The sequence below is a fragment of the Gadus morhua genome, chromosome 11, assembly GCF_902167405.1.
Source record: "Gadus morhua chromosome 11, gadMor3.0, whole genome shotgun sequence".
NCBI classification, from domain to species: Eukaryota; Metazoa; Chordata; class Actinopteri; order Gadiformes; family Gadidae; genus Gadus; species Gadus morhua.
Window position 1 is genome coordinate 3,104,111 of NC_044058.1, and position 25,420 is coordinate 3,129,530.

The 25,420-nt window shown below is 40.3% G+C and overlaps 1 protein-coding gene across 1 annotated transcript in view; it reads left to right on the forward strand.

The window, feature by feature from the left end:
- The first annotated feature begins 284 nt into the window (after positions 1-284).
- The window catches only part of ankrd28b (ankyrin repeat domain 28b), a 69,074-nt gene continuing 43,938 nt past the window's right edge, over positions 285-25,420 (forward strand). The window contains exons 1-6 of the mRNA XM_030370066.1: positions 285-669; positions 15,185-15,268; positions 17,571-17,649; positions 18,136-18,206; positions 18,283-18,483; positions 19,548-19,635. Of these exons, the coding sequence (XP_030225926.1) occupies positions 643-669; positions 15,185-15,268; positions 17,571-17,649; positions 18,136-18,206; positions 18,283-18,483; positions 19,548-19,635 (550 nt within the window). The 5' untranslated portion in view covers positions 285-642. The remainder of the gene's footprint in view (positions 670-15,184; positions 15,269-17,570; positions 17,650-18,135; positions 18,207-18,282; positions 18,484-19,547; positions 19,636-25,420) is intronic.

The window sequence follows — 25,420 nt, forward strand, 5'->3', positions numbered from 1 at the left end:
AAAATCAAATGTCTTATGAACTAGGCCTACTAATAATTGTAATAATATAACTGCATGATGACTGAGAATGAGTGTGATTAATTACATAGCCATTAAAGTGATCTTGGAACAGGGTAGTGTCTTCTTTTTGTAAAATGTGCCAATTGTGAACCCATATCGCGGAACAGCCCGAGATGAAGCCTCAAACTTCACACGCTACGTAATTTCGCCTATGTGAATCCTACTCGATACGGAGCTTCCCTAGGGGGAGGAGCTGAGGTACTCGAAACACGCCCCGATGTCGACGCAAAGCATAGCATCACTACCAGAAGCCAGCCATAACCGCTGTTACTGAGCTATGTAAACCATCTGACCAATTGAATTGCCTCTCTCTCTGAGGCAGACTGTAATTGGACTGTGATGGCGTTGATGTTATCTGAGGTGGGCTGTGATTGGACCGTGACGTCGGTAACGTTATGGATCTCCGGCTGATAACTTCATGCCATCACCCAGGAAGCTAGCAGGAAAGCTAGGCTAACGTCACGCTAGGCCTCATTGTAACTATCAACAAACCCGCCGGATTCTCTATTAAAACACCGCTATTAAAAGGACAGCGGAGCCACGTTTATGATCCTGCATGAGGACAATCACAACTTGTAAAATATGGTGGTTGTCAAGATCCGAGACCAGGTAAGTTAGCACTTAATGCTACATTCAGCTACCGATGGCTGCTCTCTTCAGTTCAGCTGAACTACCACTGCAGACACAATATAACTTAGGAAAGATTCCGTGAATATCTATTATAGAAAGAGTCGTTAAGAGAAAATTGACGAACTTGTATATTGGCTTGTTAATTGGTTCTCATCCAAAGATGACGTTTCATGGGTTAAGTTGGGGCTACTATCGTCAGCTAACCAAGGCTAATGTTTGATGTTCGTCTCCACACACACACACACACACACACACACACACACACACACACACACACATATATATATATATATATATATATATATATATATATATATATATATATATATATATATATATATAAATTAATAATAATAGAGCTCTCTTTAGGATACTTAAACAGTGAATGTTAACTAACGTGAGCTGTCTCCAAATGACGATCGCAAGTCTGAAGATCTTCCACGATACTGGCATTATACCAATGACCATCTTATACATGAGTTATGTACTTGGATCTTTTTGAGCGTTATTGTGTTAAGTGCCAACTGAGTATGGTGACATGGTGGTATCCTTAATCTAGTTGGGCTATAAGCGGTGTCCATTCGTATCGGTGTTGCATGTGTTTTGCAGGGGATATTCTCCATGTTTATCCATTCCTCATTCCCTTTCCAGGGTACTGTCACCTTTTTGTTTTATAATTAATGCAGTGGCCAAACTGTTTTTTTATGGATCACTTCTCTTGAAAGTGAAGTGTGCCAAAAAAAATCAATATCATTATTTTGGTTTGTGCGCCATTAATTGTGATTTGTTTTTAAATATATATATATTTTTTTTTTAGTAGGTACAATTGGACAAGGATATGTATGTAACGTTAAGCATATTTGCTTGTGCAATTAGTTGTGCGAGTATATATATGCGTGATTGATGGTTGGCCTGTATTCAAGCGAGCTGGGTTGCCATGGATTGCCATGGAGCGGTCACCATGGTGATGTTTGAACGAGTCAGGATGAGGAACAATACAGCACATCAGACGGTCTTCTTGAAGCACTGCAAATATTCCACATTGATAATTTAGCACTTGGCTATTTGTGACATTTGTGTCTGACATTTATTCAGTGGATAGAGAAAACAATTGTTGATTGTAAACTCACTTTTACCATGCATATCGGCCTGTTAACCTCTTCTGTAAATGCGGCCTACAACCGTTTTCCCAAAGTAGGGCTTTGACACTAGTTCCTTCTGGCAGTACTAAACTGTAAATGACACAGTCAACAGTATTTTTTTGCACCGAAATTTATAAAAGGACAGTTAATTGTTGAGTCGATGCTTACCGAGAACAGTTTGTTCTCTCAACTCGCATGCTCATATTCAAGTGTCTGTATAGCATTGCTTACTGTTGCATCCTGTTGAACAAAGTAGGTCTAAATGTTTAGCCTTATAAGGTATCCTGTGTCTTCTGTATGGCACATTTTCTAAACAATCAAAAAGTTCTGGTGGATGTGGTAGGTGATTGATATTAGCAAACAAAATATTATTTATACAATAAATTTAGCTTATAAAATGCACTTTTAGAGCTGTTGAAATGGCCAACAGTTTGAAAATGATGTAGAGTAACTAAAAGCAGCTAAATAAATTTTAAATTTTCTGCATTGTGACTTAGACTTTATTGTTGCCATTATGGTGACCGAATTGAGTACAGCTGCTCAAACAGACATATTGTAGGTCACCCGTTTTTGCTGTTTTATAAACAATTAATTCATAAACTGTTCACTCCGTAGATAATGACTTTTAAATGATCATAACTACAATCCATGTAGAAATGTAAGGTCTTAGTAAAAACATGTGAAATTTATTTATGTTTGTCAGCCAAAAGAAAATTCCTAAAATGAGTTAAACTTAAAGAAACTGAAATGGTTGCATCTGAATGGATGTATTTTGTTACGACCACAGGAGAAGAACGGGTAGCTTCAGGGTGTGGCTGAATTATGGCTGAATAATGTCCAGATGCCTCAAGAAGAGCATTTTTTAAAGTAGCCTGTTGGACGGTTGCCTATTCAGCGAGAGTCAAACCAAGTTTATTTATATAGCCCCTTTATTGCCATTCTCAATTGGCTTTGCAGGGCCTCATTCAAATTGAATGACACCCGTCAATCTTAAGCCCTCTAATGGGCAATAAAAAAGCAACTTAACAAACGTGCATTCAAAATTACAAAGATGTTGGTACTAGGGGTGTGCACTAGGGATGCAAATTATTGAGTAATTCATTAATCAATAGTTGTTTCATCTTATCGATCGATGATCGATTAATTGATAAGCGGCAATTCTTCTGAGAAGCTGAATTTCCTTCTGAATGTGACACATCTCATCTCATCGTCATCCGCTTATCCGGGGTCTGGTCGCGGGGGGAGCAGCTCAAGCAGGGGGCCCCAGACTTCCCTTTCCCGGGCCACATTGACCAGCTCTGACGGGGGGATCCCGAGGCGTTCCCAGGCCAGTGTTGAGATATAATCTCTCCACCTAGTCCTGGGTCTTCCCCGAGGTCTCCTCCCCACTGGACGTGCCTGAAACACCTCCCAAGGGAGGCGCCCAGTCAGTGGGCATCCTTGCCAGATGCCCGAACCACCTCAGCTGACTCCTTTCTAAGTAAAGGAGCAGCGACACATTTGAATGTGACACATTTAGGTGGTAATTCAACGATGTTGTTTAGTTGTTGTACTTTAAAATACTTCCACATATTGTGCATTTGGCGTCTTTGTCGTCATTAACCAACTTAAAGTGGCTCCATACTGCACTCCGTTTTGCCGTCTTCATCGTGTCAGTGTCCCGCTTTTCGTTTGTCTTGTGCTGCTTCGCTTGTGTTCCCGCTTGTGTTCCCACGTGTGCGTCAAGTACGTCTGGCGTCAAGCGCGCCAAGCGCGCCCTCACGTGGACGGGTGGGGAATTACGGGTTAAAAACGCGATTAATTGCAAGTAATTTATTTTAATCGAGTAATCTCTTATCGACAATTAATCGATAATCGATTAATTGTTTGCATCCCTAGTGTGCACGTGTACACGTGTAACCGGTTAGTAAATCATAACCGTTGATAAAAAATAAAATAAAAAATCACCGCGCCATTGTTTCAATGGGAATCGCGACGGTCCGTACTTTCAACATGAAGTTTACATTTTTATAATTCGAAATTCATTCCAGCCTTTATATCACAGATACTGTAGGGTCTATAGCATATAACCGCGTTTTCTGGTTAGTTTAATGTAACAGTAAGCTGACAACATCCTAATTAACGCCGCAACCGCAAATTAACCTCACGGAGATAACCATGGCATCCGGTCAAACAAATGTGCTTTTTGCGATCATTCTGCTCGCGCATCCGCCGTTTTGATAAACAAATAATCTCCCTATAGCGCGACTGCGGTCCACTATTAAAATTCCTCTATTAACAAAAAAACGGTTAACCGTGTACACGAAAATAAAGGGGACGTGTAACCGTTTACAATTCTTTTGTAACCGTTCACACCCCTAGTTGGTACTTTGTCGGTTTATATTGATTAAATGTGATAGGCCACCCCCAGGGTTAGTTCACCATCCACCCCTCCAGACAAAGTCTGGAGGGAACAACGGCCTTGTTTGCTGTCAACCTTCACGGAAAAAGTAAAACTTCAACCTTTGCTTAATGGGTATTTTTAATTATTGCAGTCGGAGGCCAGCAATATTAAACTTCTGGTATAATTTTGAAAAATAAATAAAACCAGAAACATCCAGCTTGTACCCAATCAAAATCAATCTTTGTAAATGTGCTGTATGCGGAATTCTAAATCCATTTGTATTCATCAATCGTGTATTGAATGAGCCGGCCCTAGAGATTAGGGCTGCACGATTAAGGTCAAAATGATATCACGATTATTTTGATCAATAATGATATCCCGATTATTTTACCACGATTATTAATTTGATTGAAAAAATATTTTTTTTGAACTGTCGCATAAACTTAACACTGCTTTAACATCCGTGATCCATTCTGCTACATTCCTGCTAATGTACAAATCTTTGCATACATAACACCAGCTTAAATCAATAGGGCACAGATTTTACAATATTTTAAATTCTAAAAGATTTGTTAAACTTGTAAATAAGGTGTTTATTTATGTGACCTCCGAGGAGAAAAAATTAAATTACTTCACTTTATTCATTGTATCCATATGATGAGATGGGTTTAAATAAATCTCTTGATTTTGAGCTAAATAAAATGGTGCCCAAAATAAAGGTTTGCTAATATAAATATGCCATCACAGAATGCGACAGAATCAGAATAATTCAATGCAGGACTATGCTTCACATTACTGACAGGGTTTATTGGACACATATCTTTGGCCAAATGGTATGTGATTGCATTGTTGATTTCGGCGTGTCTTTGTGACCTGGATGGATACAGTGTCGCGCTGTACAGGCTCCCTTTTTTGGACGTCTGAGTTGACGCGGGATAATTCGCGTTAGAAGCCGATGCAACACTTTTAGCCTTCATGCATTGAAGTCGTACTCTGTTTTGTGGTGTGTTTTCAGGACCGTCCTAGACTTGATTTCAGGCTTCGCACCGCGGTTTGTGCTGGACTCATGCAGACAGCATGTGTGAAGGAGTATGGCAAGCCAACCCCGCCAGAAAACAACCTCATTCAGTCACGTATCACCAGTGTTGGGGTATGGAAGCATATATGTAGCAAAATTCAAATGGCAATGCAATTTGCAATTTGCAATTCAATATGTCATTATATTATGCAATTGACAATTCATAATGCAATTTTTATAATGTAATTTGTAAATACGTTATTCAAAGTGTATTTTAATATGCAAAGTGACAATGCAAGCCTCAATTAAATTTGCAAAAGTTATAACCGTAAAAATAGAATAACATTTTGTCAAATTCTTTGAGTTCCTTTATTCAAATTAGCGTCCCCGTGATTGCAATCCACTTCGCCACGCTCCGTGTGTTGCGATATTGAAATCCGCAAAACGAACGCTTTGCAAAAGATTTGGCAAAACGGAATCCAAAAAGTTTTCCAAAACGTTTTCCAAAAAGTCAATATGCAAAGTGGCAAACGTATCAGCCAATCAGCGTATGGGCGGGAATTACTACACTTCCTATTGCCTCCAAGGGTATCTCCACGGTGGGTCTCTGTTTACCACACTGGCGTCAAAACCTACCAGTGAGGATAAGTCGTCTATCCTATCTCCCAGAACACGCCCTCTATCAACTGCATCTGTGTCTTCAACACGATTGTTCTCCACATCATCGGCCAAACTTCGGAGCGTAATCTCCTCCATTGGTGACCATTGACCTGACTCATACGAACATTGTTTTTTTTTAAAATACATTATATTGACAATTAGCAATACAACAACAGCCAGGGGGTACAGAAATGGCAGACATACAAAATACAGACACAAAAAATACAGAATGCAGCATTAAATTAAATAAAAATATTATAAAGAGCACACACACTAAGTGTTTTAATAGCTGTCCCATTCCTATTGCCTGGTTTCATTCTCAAACACAACAAAAAGCGGTTTCTGATTCGAGTATTTACATTTATGAATATGCCATTTAGCTAATAAAATAATAAGGTTTATAATAAAATATTGGTTTGCTTGACTAGAGGTGTAATTGAAGAAACCAAACGACACATGTTCAATACAACAAACAATACATGTTCAATACAACAAACAATTCATGTTCAATACAAAAACAATACATGTTCAATACAAGACACATACTAACGTGTACAAGGAAATTACGAGCAAGTGACGTAGTTCCCGCCCAGACGCTGATTGGCTTATACGTTTGCCACTTTGCATATTGACTTTTTGGAAAACGTTTTGGATTCCGTTTTGCCAAATCTTTTGCAAAGCGTTCGTTTTGCGGATTGAAATGTTTATTTCGCAACACACGGAGCGTGGCGAAGTGGATTGCAATCACGGGGACGCTATAGCTTTTCAATTTGAATAAAGGAACTCAAATAATTTGACAATGTTATTCTATTTGTATTGTAACTTTTGCAAATTTAATTGAGGATTGCATTGTCACTTTGCATATTAAAATACACTTTGAATAAAGTATTGACAAATTACATTATAAAATTGCATAATGAATTGTCAATTGCATAATGTAATTGCAAATTGCATTGCCGTTTGAATTTTGCTACATATACGCTTCCATAGTTGGGGAGTAACGGAATACATGTACCGGCGTTACGTATTCAGAAGGTCTGGGTATTGTCAAGAATCTCACAATTTGATTCGATTTCGATTCATTAGGTCACGATTCCATTCGATAATGATTGAAATGCTTCAATATCGATTCGGTATCAAGTAGAAATACACAAGAAAGAGTAAAATAATGAAATAATTATTTATTTAATTTCATGCCTTAAAACAGCCTGGGTACAGGGCTGGAAATTGTAACATAACATCAGCACATCTTTGAATAATAATAACATAAGAACCAGGTGCCTTCATTTCTGGTAACAAATCAAACATTAGCACAATACCAATATAACTAAGGTGTACAAAAGTGAAAAAAAAGTGCTGTATTAAATGTAATGTAGGCCTTTGTAAACTTAAATCATGTATTTTTCTTTCTTCTGGCGGCTTAACGGAGCAGCTACTCATCCCGGTCGCCATGTTGATATGGTCAAGTGCGGCCCCCGTCCGTATTGCGCGAATCACACGAGGATGTTGCTCACCGCGCCCCACTGGCCAGGGGTTTGAATCGATTCAGAAAATTGCTGAATCGATATTGAATTGCAGGGAAAAGTATTGCAATGCATTGCTGAATCGATATTTTTACCCACCCCTACTATTCAGAATACAAATTATAGCTAACTGTATTCCGTTACAGTTACAATTTAAATAGTTGGTATTTAGAAAACATTGTTGAAATCAATGGATTACATGACGATACTTCTGTTTCAGCAGTTTATTCGTGCTTTCATACCAACAGCTTTTAGTGCGCACTAGGGATGGGCATTCGATTAAGTTGTCTTAGTCGATCGTCGGGAGAATTAACGATCAATTAGTCGATTAATCGTTAATATTTTACATAAAAAAATAAATAAAATAAATACAAATGCAGCGTGTTTACCTCATGGGATCTTTATTATTAGATTAACAACTCAGTTAAACCAGATCCGTTCAATAGTTATGCACATTCATGATTCGCTTCATGATTACATCGCCGTGTTCCAATATCCGTACTTACTTAGTCTAAGTTTGAGCACGTCGGGCGTTTCGATTCAGATCGGGCGAAAATAAGTGTACTGAAAACGGAAGTGTGTGGCGATGTACACTTTTCGTACTCAACGGAAGCCATCCTAGTTACGTAGCGGAAGAGGGCGGAGCCAGGCTGAGCCAAAGTCTGCGCATTTTCCACATAGCCTGCATTAATAGTCCTTTTGTAGTTTTTATAGCTTTTTATAGCTGCTAGCCGTAAAGAGTTCACCGTTCAAAGCGGTATGTTTATTGCGGGGGAGGAGCCGCAAATTTAAATATTGCCCCCGTGTGGTAAAATGTTTAATTGCACACTGCGTTAGTTTAGTCGATGAAAAATGTACGTAATCAACGAAATTCTTAAAGATCAATTAGTCGATCGTCGATTAATCATGTCCATCCCTAGTGCGCACTAAACGAGTTTGAGTTCCCTTGTTCGGTACGTTTGTGTTGGTGTGAATGCAACCACCCCACTTCGATGTGAACTAAATCAACCGACGAGACCTCCCTGAACAGCTGGTCTCGGTTTGCTTCCAAACCAACCTTGGTACGGTTCGCTTGAGATGTGAAAGGGAACGCACCTTGGCCCAATCCAGTTCTACAAAGCATATGCCTCTTTGGACGTAACAGGCACCCGGTCAGCCGTGCTTATTATGGGAATTATTGTTTGATTAGCGGTAACTCCAAGACTAGCAGCAAATTGTCAGACCGTCGGGGAATTTGGACAGACACCCACATAAAACGTACAATGTTCTCTCTCTCTCTCTCTCTCTCTCTCTCTCTCTCTCTCTCTCTCTCTCTCTCTCTCTCTCTCTCTCTCTCTCTCTCTCTCTCTCTCTCTCTCTCTCTCTCTCTCTCTCTCTCTCTCTCTCTCTCTCTCTCTCTCTCTCTCTCTCTCTCTCTCTCTCTCTCTCTCTCTCTCTCTCTCTCTCTCTCTCTCTTCCCCCCCCATCTATATATAGGCAACACCAATGCACTTAGCTCAGTGAAATAGATGCAATAGCATATCTTTGGCATGAACATAGTTGCATAACTTTATAGTCTTTGTTCCACTACAGCAAATTATATAAAATAGTTCACTTTCAGGGAGACTTGGGCCCAACACATTCAGACAGTTCGAACAGAAGAACACACCAGAATAGGCCTGTTTAGTAAGCAGGATTTGATGCCGCATTCCTACACTTATAAAATGCAATTCAATGTAAGTATTCAGAATACAATACTTGAGTGGTGAAACGGAATACGTTACATATTACATTTTTGGGCATGTATTCTGTCACTGGATACATTTTAAAAGTAAACTGAGTTTTCTACGCCGTAATGCGCAAAAAATGGGCCACTTTTTACGCCGCAATGAAGTCCTTCAAGAGCGCACGTAAAAAAACGCTGTTTTGAGCATCAAACTGCACGTAAAATACGCGCGTTTGTGCACATCACAATGCACGTAAAATACGGCGTCTCTCTAGTATGCAAATAATCTCCGCCCTTCTTTTCTCTCAGCCAATGCATTTGAAGTGTTTTCGCCCAATCTCTGATCAAGACAAGTAGACCAAATCAGTTCAGCATAGATCTTCTTGTGACAATTTCTCCTCTCATTTCTGTTGTTAGTTGTAGCGTCATATATATAAATGAGTGAATCCGAAATGAACCGTGTGGTCACCGTGGCCGGAACGATAGCGACACTTGCTCTGTAAACTGGAGGTTGTCGGATCGAATCCAGCTATTGTCAGATTTGCGCTTTGGTCAGATTGTCACGCTTTTATGATCACAATGCTTTTTAGTCAGCAAGCCAGACCTCCTGTGTCATAAGTTCCAAATTCAGTGCCAAATCAGTTCAGCACAGATCAGATCTCCTTTGTGACAAAGTTTGCCAAACTTTTATTTTCTTGTTTAATATTTTTATCTCATTGTTAGGGAATCGAGAACCGGTAACGAGTCAAACGATTCCTTGGAATCATTAGCAAGCCTGCTTAACGATTCCGCTTATCGGTTCTGATTGCGGCAAATGCGTTGTGACGTCACATACGCACTGCTTTGATTTGGTTCAGAACGCAGCAAACATGTCGCCGCCGAGGAAGAATCGCATGGTGCGTTCACACCAAACGCGACGGGGCGACAAGATCCCATACAAAGTGAACGTAGAGACGCGTATAAGGGCGAATTTTTCGCGGGAGAAAACCGGCGACAAGATTTTGTCGTGATGACAGCTAATCAGCGTTCAACACTGAGTGACATGTGTAACGTAACAGCCAATCAGCGTTCAGCCGTCAAACTCAGTGCAGTGCAGTCCGGGGTGAACTGCGGCATGGAGGAGAAAGTGATTGTTACAGTTTGCGACTCCCGGAGCTCTATATATAATGGCATATAATATATTATAATTGTATATATAATATCACAGCCAACAGCTCTGTCGCCTCCGGATGGCCGTAGCGTGGGGAGCTCTCATTTCTTCTCGGGGTTTCTCGGGGTTTGTTTACCGGCATTGCTATGGTTTCCGGTCTTGTGTGTTCCAACGGTTTATTAGGTAGGCCCATCTAATAAATCTCTGTCTAATCAATGCTTCATTTTGTTTATGTCAGTTGAATTTTGTTACAAGTTGAATGCAAATGAGCACTGTCAGCATTCCAAAAGGCACAAGCTCTTACTTGGCTGTTTTCAGTCTGTGTTTTTAGTTGTATGGCACATATTGATGGCATTTGGGCTTAAAAAGCCAAACATATATTTTTTCGTCTAGACCAATTGATTTGAAAATGTACAATATCCTAATACTAGAAGCACTTCTGATCAGATATTACAGAGATTTAATACAAACAAACGCATTTATACTTATTTTCTCACCCAATGAGAATCGATAAGAGAATCGATAAGGAATTGAATCGATAAGCGGCATCGGAATCGTGAAATTCTTATCAATTCCCATCCCTACTCATTGTTGATTTTTACTGGTTTAGTCCTAGAAAATTGAAAGGGAATATTATTGCAGTGGGGAGAGCTCCCACCCATTACATGGACCCTTCGCATTTTTTTTTTAATCTGTCATGCACGTTGCTATATTGTGATTTATTTGTTTTGACATAAAACCACTGACTGCTGTGTTAGTAAACAAGACGGCAGTAACCTGTGTGTACTTTGTTTTAATTTCTGTTGTCGTTTTGACGGTATTTAATCTCCCCTTCCTAAATTGTTAGGATATATAGACATATTTTGGCTACATCGTTTTTATTTGTTTGCTCAGGTAAGCCTTCTTGTAGAATCAGGATGTGAGGAAACACTGCTAAGATCCTTATAATGCTTCACCTACCTGCCATTATTCCAGTGACTTATTACACCTGGGTATTAGTGAAATGAAGGCTACTTTATTTCCATTTTCCAAAGATATTTACCGCCACATGAAGTTCGACATCGTCACACCCAAACCTATAACAAGCACAGCTCTTTTGCTGCATTTATATCGATATAAAATGAAAGGATGTGATGATAACTCCAGGAAAATAAAGGCTCCATGGCTATAATAATTTAAATATAATTAACTTATAAGGCGTGTAACGAGACACCAAGAGGATCTGGCTGGTTGACTAAAAAGGTACTGAATTTGGAATTTATGACACAGGAGGTCTGGCTTGCTGTCTAAAAAGCATTGCGATCATCAAAGCGTGACAATCTGACAAAAGAGCAAATCTGCCAATAGCTGGATTCGATCCGACAACCTCCAGCTTACAGAGCAAGTGTCGCTATCGTTCCGGCCACGGTGACCACACGGTTAATTTCGGATTCACTCATATTTATATATACGCTACAACTAACAGAAATGAGAGGCGAAATTGTCACGAGTAGATCTGTGCTAAACTGATTTGGTCTGCTTGTCTTGATCAGCGATTGGGCGCAAACACTTCAAATGCATTGGCTGAGAGAAAAGAAGGGCGGGGATTATTAGCATACTAGAGAGACGCTGTTTTTTATGCGCGTTGTGATATGCACAAACGGGCGTATTTTACGTGCGGTTTGATGCTCAAAACTGTGTTTTTTACACACACACTTTGAGGACTTCATTGCGGCGTAAAAAGCGGCGCAGTTTTTGCACATTACGGTGTAAAAAAGGCGTTTTTTTTTTCACCTTTTACAGCATTTTTTACGGCATAATGAAAGTGATGTGACTGAACAAGGTCATTTTCTGGCGGGGTTGGCTTGCCATAAAGGAGGGCTTGGTTTGCTTTGCAGCGGAGCCAAAGCGTATACTGCATTGGGCGGGTCACGCTTTATTTTTGTATGCAATTTATTTTGCGGAACATGCCTTTATTTATTGTTTTTATACCTTGAGGACTTGAGGTCACATACATTTTATAGTGGGAAGTACTCGATTATGGGAAAAATCATAATCACGATTATTTTGGTCAATATTGAAATCACCATTATTTAAACGATTATTTTTTAGTTTAAAAACATGTATTTATTCAGCATCTCTCTCCGAATCCTTTTTTTGTAACTGAGAACTTTGAAATTTCAGACAGATACGTATCCAGCTGTTCTGCCCTTTCTATAGAACATTTAAAAAAATAAAATCGAAAAACTCTTATGTTAATCGTTTGAGGCTTAAATCGAAATCGTGATCAAAATTCGATTAATCGCCCAGCCCTAGTGGGAGCCAATATCGTCATTGTGATAAAAATTTGATTTAATGGTGCAGCCCTACTAGAGACCATACCGATCACATGATCTCACATTCTGTTTTGCTACACAGATCAGTCTGGACCTCTAGCCCCCAAAATCGATTTCCTGAAATTACATTGTAATCAGGGCTGGCCAATCAGCGACTGCGTCGTAGTTGATGTTGTAATCGGGCCAATCAGGGACTGCCGTCTTCAAAACGTTCAGAGGTTCGGAAGCTCTTGCATGTCTTTACTAAAACCTTCCAGTCTTCTGAAATAAGAGTGTTCAGAAAACGCCCCTCAGAAGTTCGTAGGCTATGACATAAAACCGGAAAAACTGATGGTTCGTGAGACTAGACTTCATAACAAGTATGGATGCCCAGGAGGCCTCTTTGCTGTATTCACAGAACAGATGAATCAGTTATTAGAACTGCTTGCGATGGTTGAACATGAGCGAGTATTTATCAGGTTTTGTTAATAATTGTAAGCATTAATATACCGCGATAAAATGTTAGGATGGGTGTTAAGTTCGCCTCTTGGTGTTTGCTACAAGTTCACATTAGTCTATCTATGTAATGAGAAATAGGCAGCCATTGTTGTGACGTGAAATCTGAGGTCTTGGGTAGCTTTACTTCCTCACGAAAACTCAGACCCAACAGAATGTTCAAAGCACTATCCTCCGAGCTTAAGGACCGAAACTCCCGGAAACTCGGAGCGTTATGAAGACGGCGTGAGTCCTAGTTGATGATGTAATCGGGCCAATCAGGGAGGGACTGAGTCGTAATTATTGATGTAATTTGACAAATCAGGGACTGAGTCATAGTTGATGACGTAAAGTACAGGCCGCCGCTTGCAAAATTATAAAGGCGTCACCCTAAGCCAGGGGTTCTCAAAGTTTTGACAGCTGAGGGCCAATTAATGAACCCAAAATTTGACTGAGGGCCGCCAAAGGAAAAATAAATTGGCGGGAATCGCCGTCAGCATCCCAGTGCTGAAAAAAAGACAGACACCTGTGAGGTTCCCTGTCAAATGACGTAATCTGACGTAACGAACTAATCAAACGAACGAATCGTTATAGTGAACTGAACTGAAAGAACTGATTCCCGGAAAATAATCATTTTGCCCATCCCTAGTGGTAACGTTAATATTAGAATAGGGGTGCAACGGATCACAAAACCCACGGTTCGGATCGTGTCACGGTTTTTGAGTCACGGGTCGGATCATTTTCTTATTTGATGTGACATCAAATAAGATCTTCAAATGTGCAAAAACAAAATAAAGTGAAAAATTTGGTAATAATCCCGATTCCTTTTAATCATAGTAAATATTTAAAATAGTGTACATAAAATAAATACTTATAAAAAATTATTTAAACAAAATAAAGTGCAATCTGAGGCATTATTCCTTATTTTTAACATGGATAGTAAATAAAATAAAAAACTCCAAAGGAAGCACATCGGTGTGTCAACCACTATTTCATCCTAGACAAACCAGAAAAGGGGGCTCAACGTGCTAAATACCGGAATTGTCCTAAACATGCGCTTATCACGTGAACGCCCGACTGTTTTCAGCCGATCCGCGGATCACTTGCGTCCTGAACCGTGAGGGTTGATCCGTACGGATCATGGGTAACCTGTGAACCGTTGCTTGGTGCACCACTATATTAGAGTAAACAGATATAAATGCAGTATACACTAGTGGTGTGTTTCGGCAGAAATGAAACGTGCATAGATATAAAACAAGAGCACCGAAACATATTTATGAACCATACACCATAAACCATAGTATGATTTATGGTGACTGCTAGACCGTCACTGCAGGTCATTTTCTCCCGATTCCACTGAACTGATGAGCATCAATGTCCATTCAGCATGTGTCTGAAAAAAGTCTAGTTGACATCTAGCCCTTTCTATCTGAAGGTTTGGTTTTGTGACCATCAAATCATTGGGTTTTTATTACTTATTTAATAAATTAATACTTAAGTAATGAATGTCTCTTCAACTAAACTCAAACATCTTTAACTTTAACCGTTATACGTAAACATGAAATATTTCCCCCTTCTCAGTCTTGAAAACCTACAATCCTTGTCCCTGAAATCCTTTTTGCTTTAGCAGTAAATGTCCCAACACAAATAGCCCAAGGATTAGTGGTGGCCAAGCGCTGGGCTATGTTGGCGCATCACATGTTTGGTGCAGAATGTCAGTTGTTGCTCTCCTGTTTCGGTAAGGAGTGGAAGAAGAACATTTTGAGACCTAGGTTCAGTTGTTGCTCGCATGCTGCCTATCAATAACTTATGACGTGGCAAACCCTTCTATAAGGGTAAGCAGGCCCCGCCTTTTCTCATTCCAATGTCTCAAAAAAGCTACAGGCGGAAAAACAATTGAAGTTCCGTGAATAAACTGTGTACTCTTCCTGCTAAATTTGGTGGATGTGGATAGTTTGATTTGATTATTTCACAGTGCGCAGTGCTAGACCAGAACATAACCAGATGCATTTCACAATAGAACCCAGGAAAGCTATACCATTATATTCTATTGTTTTACGTGTTTGGTTAGCATGTGATGAATGGTAATTCATATTTAACATAATTTCATTGTTTCTTTTGCAGCCTGCTTTGCTGAAAGCTATTTTCAATGTGGACCCTGATGAAGTACGCTCACTCATATTTAAGAAAGAAGATGTAAATACACAGGTAATCTCATCTTAATCTTCCTTTCTGCCATCTTGTTGCTCTTACTATTTGCAGCACATGCTTTATCCAAATTGGATAAATAGGATATTTTAGAAGCATGCCATTGGTGAGCAGGTGGGAGGTAGGGCATCCTTCTCATCAATTACAGGTCAACTGTGGCTGTTCGGATAGGTTTGTACTTGACTCAGAATCACCACTCTGTTTGCCCTGCTTTGCGCCATTGTATCAAGTATACCGCTTAAGCTTGCTTTATTAAGAAGATTGAATATCTAATAAATTTCCACATTTAACTTTGTTTGGCGAATCAATAAGATAAGATAAGATAGTCCTTTATTAATCCCCCTTGGGAGAAATTCACAGGTGACCAGCAGTTCAGTTGGAAAAGAGAAGTGCGACAAACAGTATATATATACAATAAATTTACTAATTTTATATAAAATTATAGTAAAAAACTATTTGAATAAGATAAAATAAATAATGCAGGATGGATCCAACTACAGTTCATGATTTATAGTCAATGATGCAATCGTGCACTATTTTTTTTTTTATATTTTCTGTCCGTCAGTTGTGTATTTAATGCAAGTTGAAGGCTGTCATTATGTATTTCTTTACTGTTGAAAGCGGGGCTGTTTTAACATGCTGTACTGTACCAGGGATGGGTCAGATTATCCAATCATTAGATTATTTGTTCACGAGGGGGAAGTCGATTTTTGACATTTGGACCGTTAGCATTGTTTCCCATGTAAATAAACAAGAATTAACGGACGGCGCTAATGCTGGACCTCGAAGGACATTATCCCGCTTATACCGTGGTCATTTGCCAAAGAAAATAAATTAAGACCATTCATTTATATTTTCATGTGTTTTACAATCCAAATATAATGGTTTTCACATAGTAACGCCTGAGGGTTTGACTTATACCTGGAGCAATCATTACCCTCCTGTAAGGTTCTTATGCAACGGAAACGTTGTTCACTCCTCCAGTAAATAGGGCGGACCTTAGCCACGACTTGGCAACGGGAGGTATTTTAGTCCGCTCAGCTATGAGCCAGAGAACTAACGTTATGCATTGTACATATTTAATTAGAAATTTGTCCCAGCCTTTATACCACAGATGCCAACATTTTTTCATCAGCCATAACCGATACGCCGATACCGATTTTCTGGAGCCGATAATACCCTGGAAATCCAGAGTTCTCGCGAGAGCACAATTTGAATTTGCTCAGCGAGTCACGCTGGGAACAAGCAATATACTTGTGTATATTCTTGGCCTCCTCTGGCCCAGAAGAACATTAATCAATCACATCGATGTATCAATATATGCAGGCCAAAAGCGTTGCTGTTTTACCGACCGGATAGGGCGAGTGTCTTATCTATATCCTTGAATATCCTTGTATTCTTCAGATTGGTGTTATCCAATGTGTGTTATCAGTGATATTTTCAAATGCATGCTTGGTGCCGCCCCTCAAGTTGGGCCATTTTCATTACTCGTTGCCAGACCCAACAGCTTTCTAGATGTGGGTCTGGATTTCCAGGCTAAGCCTCTCTCAATTTACATCATAAAAATGACACAATGAAAAAAATATCGGCCGATACGATACATGTAAAAAAAACTCATATCGGCCGATATATCGGTCGATCAGTAGTCTATAGCATTTAACAGCATTGTCTGATTACAGTTTAATTCATATTTCACAATTTACCAGGTCTCGTTTTGAAGAACGAATCACCGCGACATTCGTTTCAATGGGAATCGCGACAGTCTATACTTTCAACATAAAGTGTACATATTTATAATAGGAAATTCGTCCCAGCCTTTATACCACAGATACTATAGGGTCTATAGCATATAACGGCATATAATTTACCAGCTCTCGTTTTGAAAGCTGAAAAGACAATTTGACTGGAACTACTTAGCAGGTAGTTGTTTTTTTGCGTTTAAGATATCAATTAATTTCTTGCCAAAGATCCATGGCTGCCTTTGTGAATGTCGGCACACATCGAATAATCAATAATTCGTTCATACCAACCACTGATTATTCGAGCATGAACAATTTGAGCTATTCACATCCCTATACTGTCCCCAAACTCCACTTACCTGTGTTAGATTCCATCTATGGTTGTCCTATTTCAAGAAGATTATAGGATTACAGGATTAATAGCATATAACTTGACATTTACAGTATTTGAGTTGAATTTCTACACAAAACCTTAGTTAATTTACTGCATTTCTAGGTCAAACTCGGGCAGTTTTGTTTTGAATGAATAAGGGCAACGTATCATTGTGTTCCTTCCATGTCAGGACAATGAGAAGCGAACCCCTCTGCATGCTGCTGCCTATCTGGGAGATGCTGAAATCGTAGAGCTGCTGATACTGTCAGGTAGGGTTTAACATACAGAATGACACTGCAGTCTAGCACTGCTATGGAGCTATATCAGAATATAATTGTTGCATTTTCATTATTCACTATTACGTTTTGTATGTGTACTCAACATAAACCTAATGACAATATAAATTATTCCTTTAAGAACTTTCTAAGCATTAGGAATGTAATGAGAAATACAATGTTTAAGATCAATCAATTCTAAAGCAATAAAATATGATGGATTTTGGTAGTCTTTTATATAGAAAAGGACTCAAACATTGCCTAAAATCTAATCAACAGTGCACACAGGAATATTTTTTAACTGGTTTACTACTTGCTCATATTGCCTTTGCTCTGTTGCCTTTTTATGTTCCTTATTGAAAATTGCTTGTATTTCTTTGACTTCTTTATATTTGTATTTCTTTATTTTAATTGCCCTATCTTTTCAAAAGCTGCCTGCCTAAATAAATAAATATCAATAATAAGACATGTGTTCTGTAGGAGCTCGGGTGAATGCCAAAGACAACAAGTGGTTGACTCCTCTACACCGGGCCGTGGCGTCCTGCAGTGAGGTACATGCAGCACTATCACAATCCTTTCCTCATCATAGGTTACATTATCCCAACCACACATGGTCTGTGCCAACAGGAGGCTGTCCAGGTGCTGCTGAAACACTCGGCGGACGTCAACGCCCGTGACAAAAACTGGCAGACGCCGCTGCACATCGCCGCGGCCAACAAGGCAGTCCGCTGTGCTGAGGCGCTGGTCCCCCTGCTCAGCAACGTGAACGTTTCAGACCGGGCCGGGCGCACGGCGCTGCACCACGCTGCCTTCAGTGGACATCTGGAGGTGTGTTACCTACCACCTTAAGGTTGACTCTGGTCTTCACTCTCCAGTTGTTTTTTTTCAATATTGTTTGAAACTGCAAGCATTGCACGTTCCAAAAACAATGATTGTAATTCTAGGGGTTATGCAGTGATGCAACTATCTGTATATTTATAGTGCAATTGGGTGGGGTTTAACCTGGAAAATGTAATGTCTAAAATGTATTTTATTCTCGGTAGGTAGATAGATATCTATATCGGTGGTGGCTGATGGTTTTTAAAGTGAGGGAGGAAGGACTGCGTGCTTGGTTGCCATCGGCCTGCTTACACTATATGTATGTATGTATGTATGTATGTATATATGTATATATGTATATATGTATATATATTTTATAGTGGTGGGGCGTTAACGGCTGCGTTAACGCAAAACTTGTATCGCTCGATAAAAAAAATATCGCCTTTAATCTATTTTCAAACACTTCGTTGTTCGGACCCATCACGTGACTGAACTAACCAATAGAAGCTAGAATTTAGACTGAGGTAAACGTGAGGGAATCAGAGAGGCAGATTCAACAGAATATCCTGACTGTGTTAAATATGTAATAATTGTGTAACATAAATATGTAAATGATTAACTGACTAAAAATTGTAAGTACATTTCTAGCAAATTAACTCCAATATAAATTATATTAATTTATTCTACAACTTTCAAATATTTAACTTCTAAACCGTACATTATTATGGATTATTACACGGCTCTTCTCAATGATGTAGACTGCTCCATTCACTTGCATGGGCCTTCCCAACGTTCAGCTGTCAATTATTTTTGTTTATGCTCCTTTCACTTGCATGGGCACTTCACAACTTCCGGCGGTGAATTATATTTGATAATTCACCATTGCCCAGTATAATTGGCCGCTGTCAGGGTAAACAAACAGATTTTTTGCCGTTTGCCATTTTAATCTAGAAAAATAATCTATGCCCACCAGGCCACCACTAATATATATATATAAATAAAAAAAGTGTGTGTAACATTTATTTTGGATTTATAGTCACCACTGTGGTCTCATTGTGTTTCTGTTTGTGTAGATGGTGAGGCTGCTGCTGTCCAGAGGAGCAAACATCAATGCATTTGACAAGAAGGACCGCCGCGCCATCCACTGGGCAGCTTACATGGGTAATGAAGACTAATCCTTTATATTTAGCCAACAAAACTAGTCCAATGGACAAAAGTCCATTTGGACTTTTGTCCCTGTTGCTACAACGGGTTTTAGAGAGTTTAGAGGAGTTCAATTTGTCTGTAGATTTTAAATACTGTTGTGAAACTGACCCTAAAGCTGCTTTTGTTAAGATTTGAGTTGTAAGACAGAGGGTGGTACAAATCAGAAGAGACGAACAGTAATAAAATAAACACTGTAATAATGTGATGGACAGGCGATATGGATTTTCTGAACGAAGCAGGGGAGACCTGCCATGATGGTTAGGTTTTATCGTGTGTGTGTGTGTGTTATATTTTTTATTTTATTCTTAATATTTATTTATTTGTATGTATATCTGGAGTTCGTGACAAAAATAATTTCCCTCTGGGATTATTAAAGTATCTATCTATCTATCTATCTATGGAGCAGAGCCGAGTTGTGAGCAGTCTCAAATCGATATGGTCTCCGACAGATGCAAGCGCCTTAATCTGTTATCGCCGGAAGAATGGCAAACTGCGATATTCTTGAACGTTTCCTTGTATTTTAGACTTCCAAGGGACGTCACCAACGGGTGCAAAGCAATATGACCCTTGATGCAATTGGATAGGTCTACAACCAATGGGAGCAACGAAACGGGTGACGAAGCACTGAGTGCAGAAAAACATATTGATTCTCAAGTAAAGCGTTGGTTCGTCTTTTAGTAAAAAAATATACCGCCAGTTTATTTAACTACATCAGGAACAGCCGTCTTTGTTAATGTCTCTATGGAGCTGCTCGTTATTATCACGCTTGTGATTGGTCGGTCTATCTCATACCGGGAAGAAATTGTTTTGTATGAGAAGGGAGACCTTTACTGCAGAGGGCTATAGCATTTCCAAAAAATCTGTCATATTATTTGTTCTCTCATGCCTTCACACGGCAAGCAAAAGGGACCAATATCCGAAGTTGGTGGCTAGATGCCACTTTATTCTACAATAAAAAATATTAAAATTGGCACATCAAAATTGTCAACGCGGCTGGGAGAATGTTTTAAAAGTAAGATACCTTGTGCTAAAATACAAAACCGTAAAAAATTGCCTTTAAAATATCCTTATTAACAACACACCAATGAAACAACAAAACGGTTCTGAATGGGTCAATTTAAGAAAAAGCAATTTCCTTAGAGGTTGTGGTAAAACATTTTTATTTTACTTGGGAAGTTAACCGTTACAATCTGAAATGTGAATGTGAAACCCCCAGTCTGGTGCGTGTGGATATATGAGCTCCATCAGGGGACGGAGGGGTGTCTTAGTGTATAGTATGAACCCCCACCAGCTCCTTAGAGTCCTTGTAGCGCTTTTCCACCAAATGGTGCAGATATGTCCAGTACGACTAGGTGTAGTACAGTTAGGTGCAGCACAGTTAGGTGCAGCTCAGTTACGGCTCGCTTTTCCACTGGTGACAGTACCCTTATCAGGGCTCCAGAGTGCGCCTAATTTGGGCGCACATGCGCCTAGAATTCAGAGTAGTGCGACCAAATATTTTATTTCGGCGCACCGGTGCGACTGAAAATGTATCTGGTATAATTATTAGTTATTTTTTTTACAGAGCAGTCTATTCATAATATTGTAATGACCACGGGAGAGGCAGTGAATGAAGTATTGCTTAGACAGCGATTTATTAGATACCTAATAAACCGTTGGAACACGCAAGACCGGTAACAATAGCAACGCCGGTAAACAAACCCGCAAAGCCCAATCCAGGGGCCTGTACTACGAAGCTCGATTAGAGGGTTAGCGAGGTATGTTGAGCTGAAAGCCTGGGTTAGCTGTACCATGAAAGTCGATCTCTTTAAGCGTCGCTGTATCACCATGGTGACTTACGCTCGCAACCAAACCTGGTCGGGAGCAGCTTTTCAGCGAGTCTACCCGGAGATCGGCTACTTATACCGGCGTGCGCAGCTTCCTAGCCCCTCCTCCGATAATGGCGTCACCATTTGTGGGTGTTCCCATGGACCTCGGCGCACTTATCGTACAGGCGTCTCTCCGGAGACGGAGGTTTTTTTTGTACAAAACCGATCCCTTGGCATTGTCTGACGATATTCTTTATGAGAGATACAGATTCGGCATTTATTTAAGGCATTTATTTAATGGTCCAAGTATTATTAATCAGTGGCGTAAATATCGACGGTGCAACCGGTGCAGCTGCCCGCACCCCCCCCCCCCCGTCAACAACTCAGCGCAAGGCAGGCACGGCCCAACGCCCCCCCCCCCCCCCCCCCCCCCCCCCCCCTCAACAACTCAAAACTTAGGTGGACCATAAATATGTGCTGGTGCACCCAAATAAAAAATTTAGGCGCACCAGTGCACCCAAGGAAAAAGTTAGTCTGGAGCCCTGCTTATGGTAGGGCGGGGTTTAAGCTGGATGGCCACAGCAGCTATGTAAGCATCATGACATCATAGCCGCCCGACAGTATAGCCTGCTAATAAATCCAATGAAAAAGAAGAATGCGACACATTAAACGAAGAGCAACAATTTTCTTCAATATATGAGGCTTTCCCTGTCGACCTTCTGTCGACCAATCATCGAATGGCGTGCAGTGTTTCCCCCAGAAAATGTCTTAGTCAAGGTGGTCAGGGAGCGGGGGGTCTCCGTTTCAATTCCATTCAAAAAGCCTTATGGCCCGACCATTGTTGTAACAGTATTACTGATGCATTATTGATCTTTATTTTTTACACCTGATGGAAGTATGTTTTCTTTCCCTACGAGAGTTTTCTACCTCCCCTCCCACATGTGTTTGTGATGTTTTTGATGTGTTGCTTATGTGTTGAGGTGTTTTTTTTGCTAATCCCTACACTGTGCCCCCCTTAAAGGAGCATAGTTTGGGGTATTGACTTTTTTTTTCCCTCGTCACCCTCTTGTTTAGCTTTTTTTAACTTTTCTTATATAACGCGGGCCGCATGTTTCTTGTCTAACAAGCGCCTGACAGTCTCTCCATCCTGTCTCCCCACACTGTCTTTTATGTTTCTTGGACGGAATGTAACTGGTAATTCCGTTGCTCTGTAACATGTGCAATGACAATAAAGTACTATCTACTTTGTTAATACACAATAATTAAAAAAAAAAAAAATATATATATATATATATATATATATATGCATATGCAATAGATCACCACAGGCTGTGGTATGTGCTCATTATATCACTGTTAAGGGGCGTTGTCCGGCCCCGACGCGCAGCAGAGGGCCGCGACCCCCTTCACAGTGGTATAATGAGCACATACCACTGACTGAAGTGATCTATTGCTTTTATACAACGGTTACTATTATGGCAAAACGGAAGTCATAGACGCACTACATTTAGAAAGAAACCAAGAAAGTCAAAGTAGCCGTTTTATTAAAGAATACAAAAAAGTAGTCCCTCCTGGCTGCCTTCAAAATGCATGACGGTCACTATGCAACACACTTTAGCGTCCCTCCGAGAGAAGGCTCCGATAGAGCGGTTCGCCGGCAATTTATCCTATGGAGCAGTTCACTCGCCGTGTGCCTAAGCTTTCGTTATTCTCTCCATCGCCTTGCTCACTCCCGGAGTAACAACATTTACAGCCTGTCCATCATTCAACATATTTTTTACTTTGTAACTGTTTCTACTTCCAGGCGCGGAGTGATATGAAAACTTTCACAAAATGATCGGGCGTCATAGCAGTTATGTATACGCTCATTATACAACAGTTAGGAACCAATCAGATCGCTGGATTCAGGCCCCCCGTTGTATAAATATATATATACAGCGCCCTCCATAATTATTGGCACCCCTGGTTAAGATGTGTTCTTTAGCTTCTAATAAATTCATTTTTTTTCTAAATAATATAGGACCACAATGAAAGAAAGTGTGAAATCCAGCCTTTAATTCAAGTGCATTTATTCAGTAGGAAAAAAATCGCACATTAAGAAATAATTATTTAACATCAAATCATGTCTGCCACAATTATTATCACCCCTGGTGTTAATACTTTGTACAACCCCCCTTTGCCAACAAAACCGCACCTAATCTTCTCCTATAATGTTTCACAAGATGGGAGAAAACAGAAAGAGGGATCTTCGACCATTCCTCTTTGCACATTCTCTCTAAATCATCCAGCGACCTTGATCCTCTCTTCTGCACTCTCCTCTTCAGCTCACCCCACAGGTTTTCAATTGGGTTGAGGTCTGGGGACTGAGATGGCCAAGGGAGGAGCTTGATTCTGTGTCTGGTGAACTATTTCTTGGTAGATTTGGCCGTATGTTTAGGGTCATTATATTGCTGAAACGCAGTGACGACCCATCTTCAGCTTTCGGGAAGAGGCCACCAGATTTTGATTTAAAATGTCCTGGTATTTCATTCGTTCATGATGCCATGCACCCTAATAAGGTTCCCAGGGCCTTTGGAAGAGAAACAGCCCCACAGCATCACCGATCCTCTCCCCTACTTCACAGTGGGCATGAGGTGCTTTTCTGCATACTCCTCTTTTGTGTTCCGCCAGACCCACTTAGAGTGTTTGTTGCCAAAAAGTTCTATCTTTGTCTCATCTGACCAAAGCACACGGTCCCAGTTGAAGTTCATGTACCGCTTAGCGAACTCCAGGCGTTCATGATTTTGAGTGAGAAAAGGTTTTTTCCTTGCATGCCTCGCAAACAGCCTGTTGGCATGTAGATAGCGCCTGATGGTTGTTTTGGAGACTTTGTGACCCCAAGATGCTACCATTCCTTGCAATTCTGCGAAAGTGAGCTTTGGAGATTTTTTTATTTCTCTTACCATCCTCCTCACTGTGCGTGGTGGCAACATGAACTTGCGTCCTCGTCCAGGCTTGTTTACCACTGTTCCAGTTGTTTTAAACTTCTTGACGATTCCTCTGACGGTAGATATGGGCAGGTGTAGGCGAGTGGCTATTTTCTTGTAGCCATTGCCTGATTTGTGAAGGTCGACACACATCTGCCTTACTTGAACGGTGTGTTCCGTTGTCTTTCCCATGTTGAAGAGAAATGGCCTCTGTGGCACGTCATATTTATACCCCAGGAAACAGGAAGTTATGAATTACTAATTAAATGTTCCTGCATACTCTGATCAACTTTGTAAACTACTGTAGAAATTACAGAAATACTTTAGTTACATTTATTTCCTAGGAATTGTTAGGGGTGCCAATGATTGTGAACAGGTGATTTTATGAAGAATAATCATTTCTTAGTAAGGGATTTCTTTTTTCACTTACAATTCACTTGAGCTGAAGGTTACATTTTTCTACAATTTTCAGTGTGAGTATGCTTCTGCAATAAAAAGTGAATTAAGTGAATTGACTTTTAACACATCTTAACCAGGGGTGCCAATAATTATGGTGGGCGCTGTGTCTATATATATATATTTTTTTAAATATATATTGGTAGTCAAGGCGGGGCTCTATTGTTGTTAAGGCCTTAACAACCCAGGACTGGGGGAAACACTGGCGTGTGTAGCTCAACCCTTTCGGCACCCTTTCAGACCCCTTGGAACCACAACGAAGGTGTAGGACTAACCGAGGCTAAGACCAGACCCCGCCCACTTTTGGAGGTGGAAACGTGTACCGCACCGCTCGGTGGCAACGTGCCATTAGTGTATAGTATGAACCAGATCCCTTGTGTCCTTATGGCGCATTTCCACCGGAGGGTACAGTCCAGTAGTGAGGGTGCAATGTAGCCCAGCTCAGTTACGGCTCGCGTTTCCACCGCCGACAGTACCCTTATGGTAGGGCGGGGTTTAAGACGTATGTCA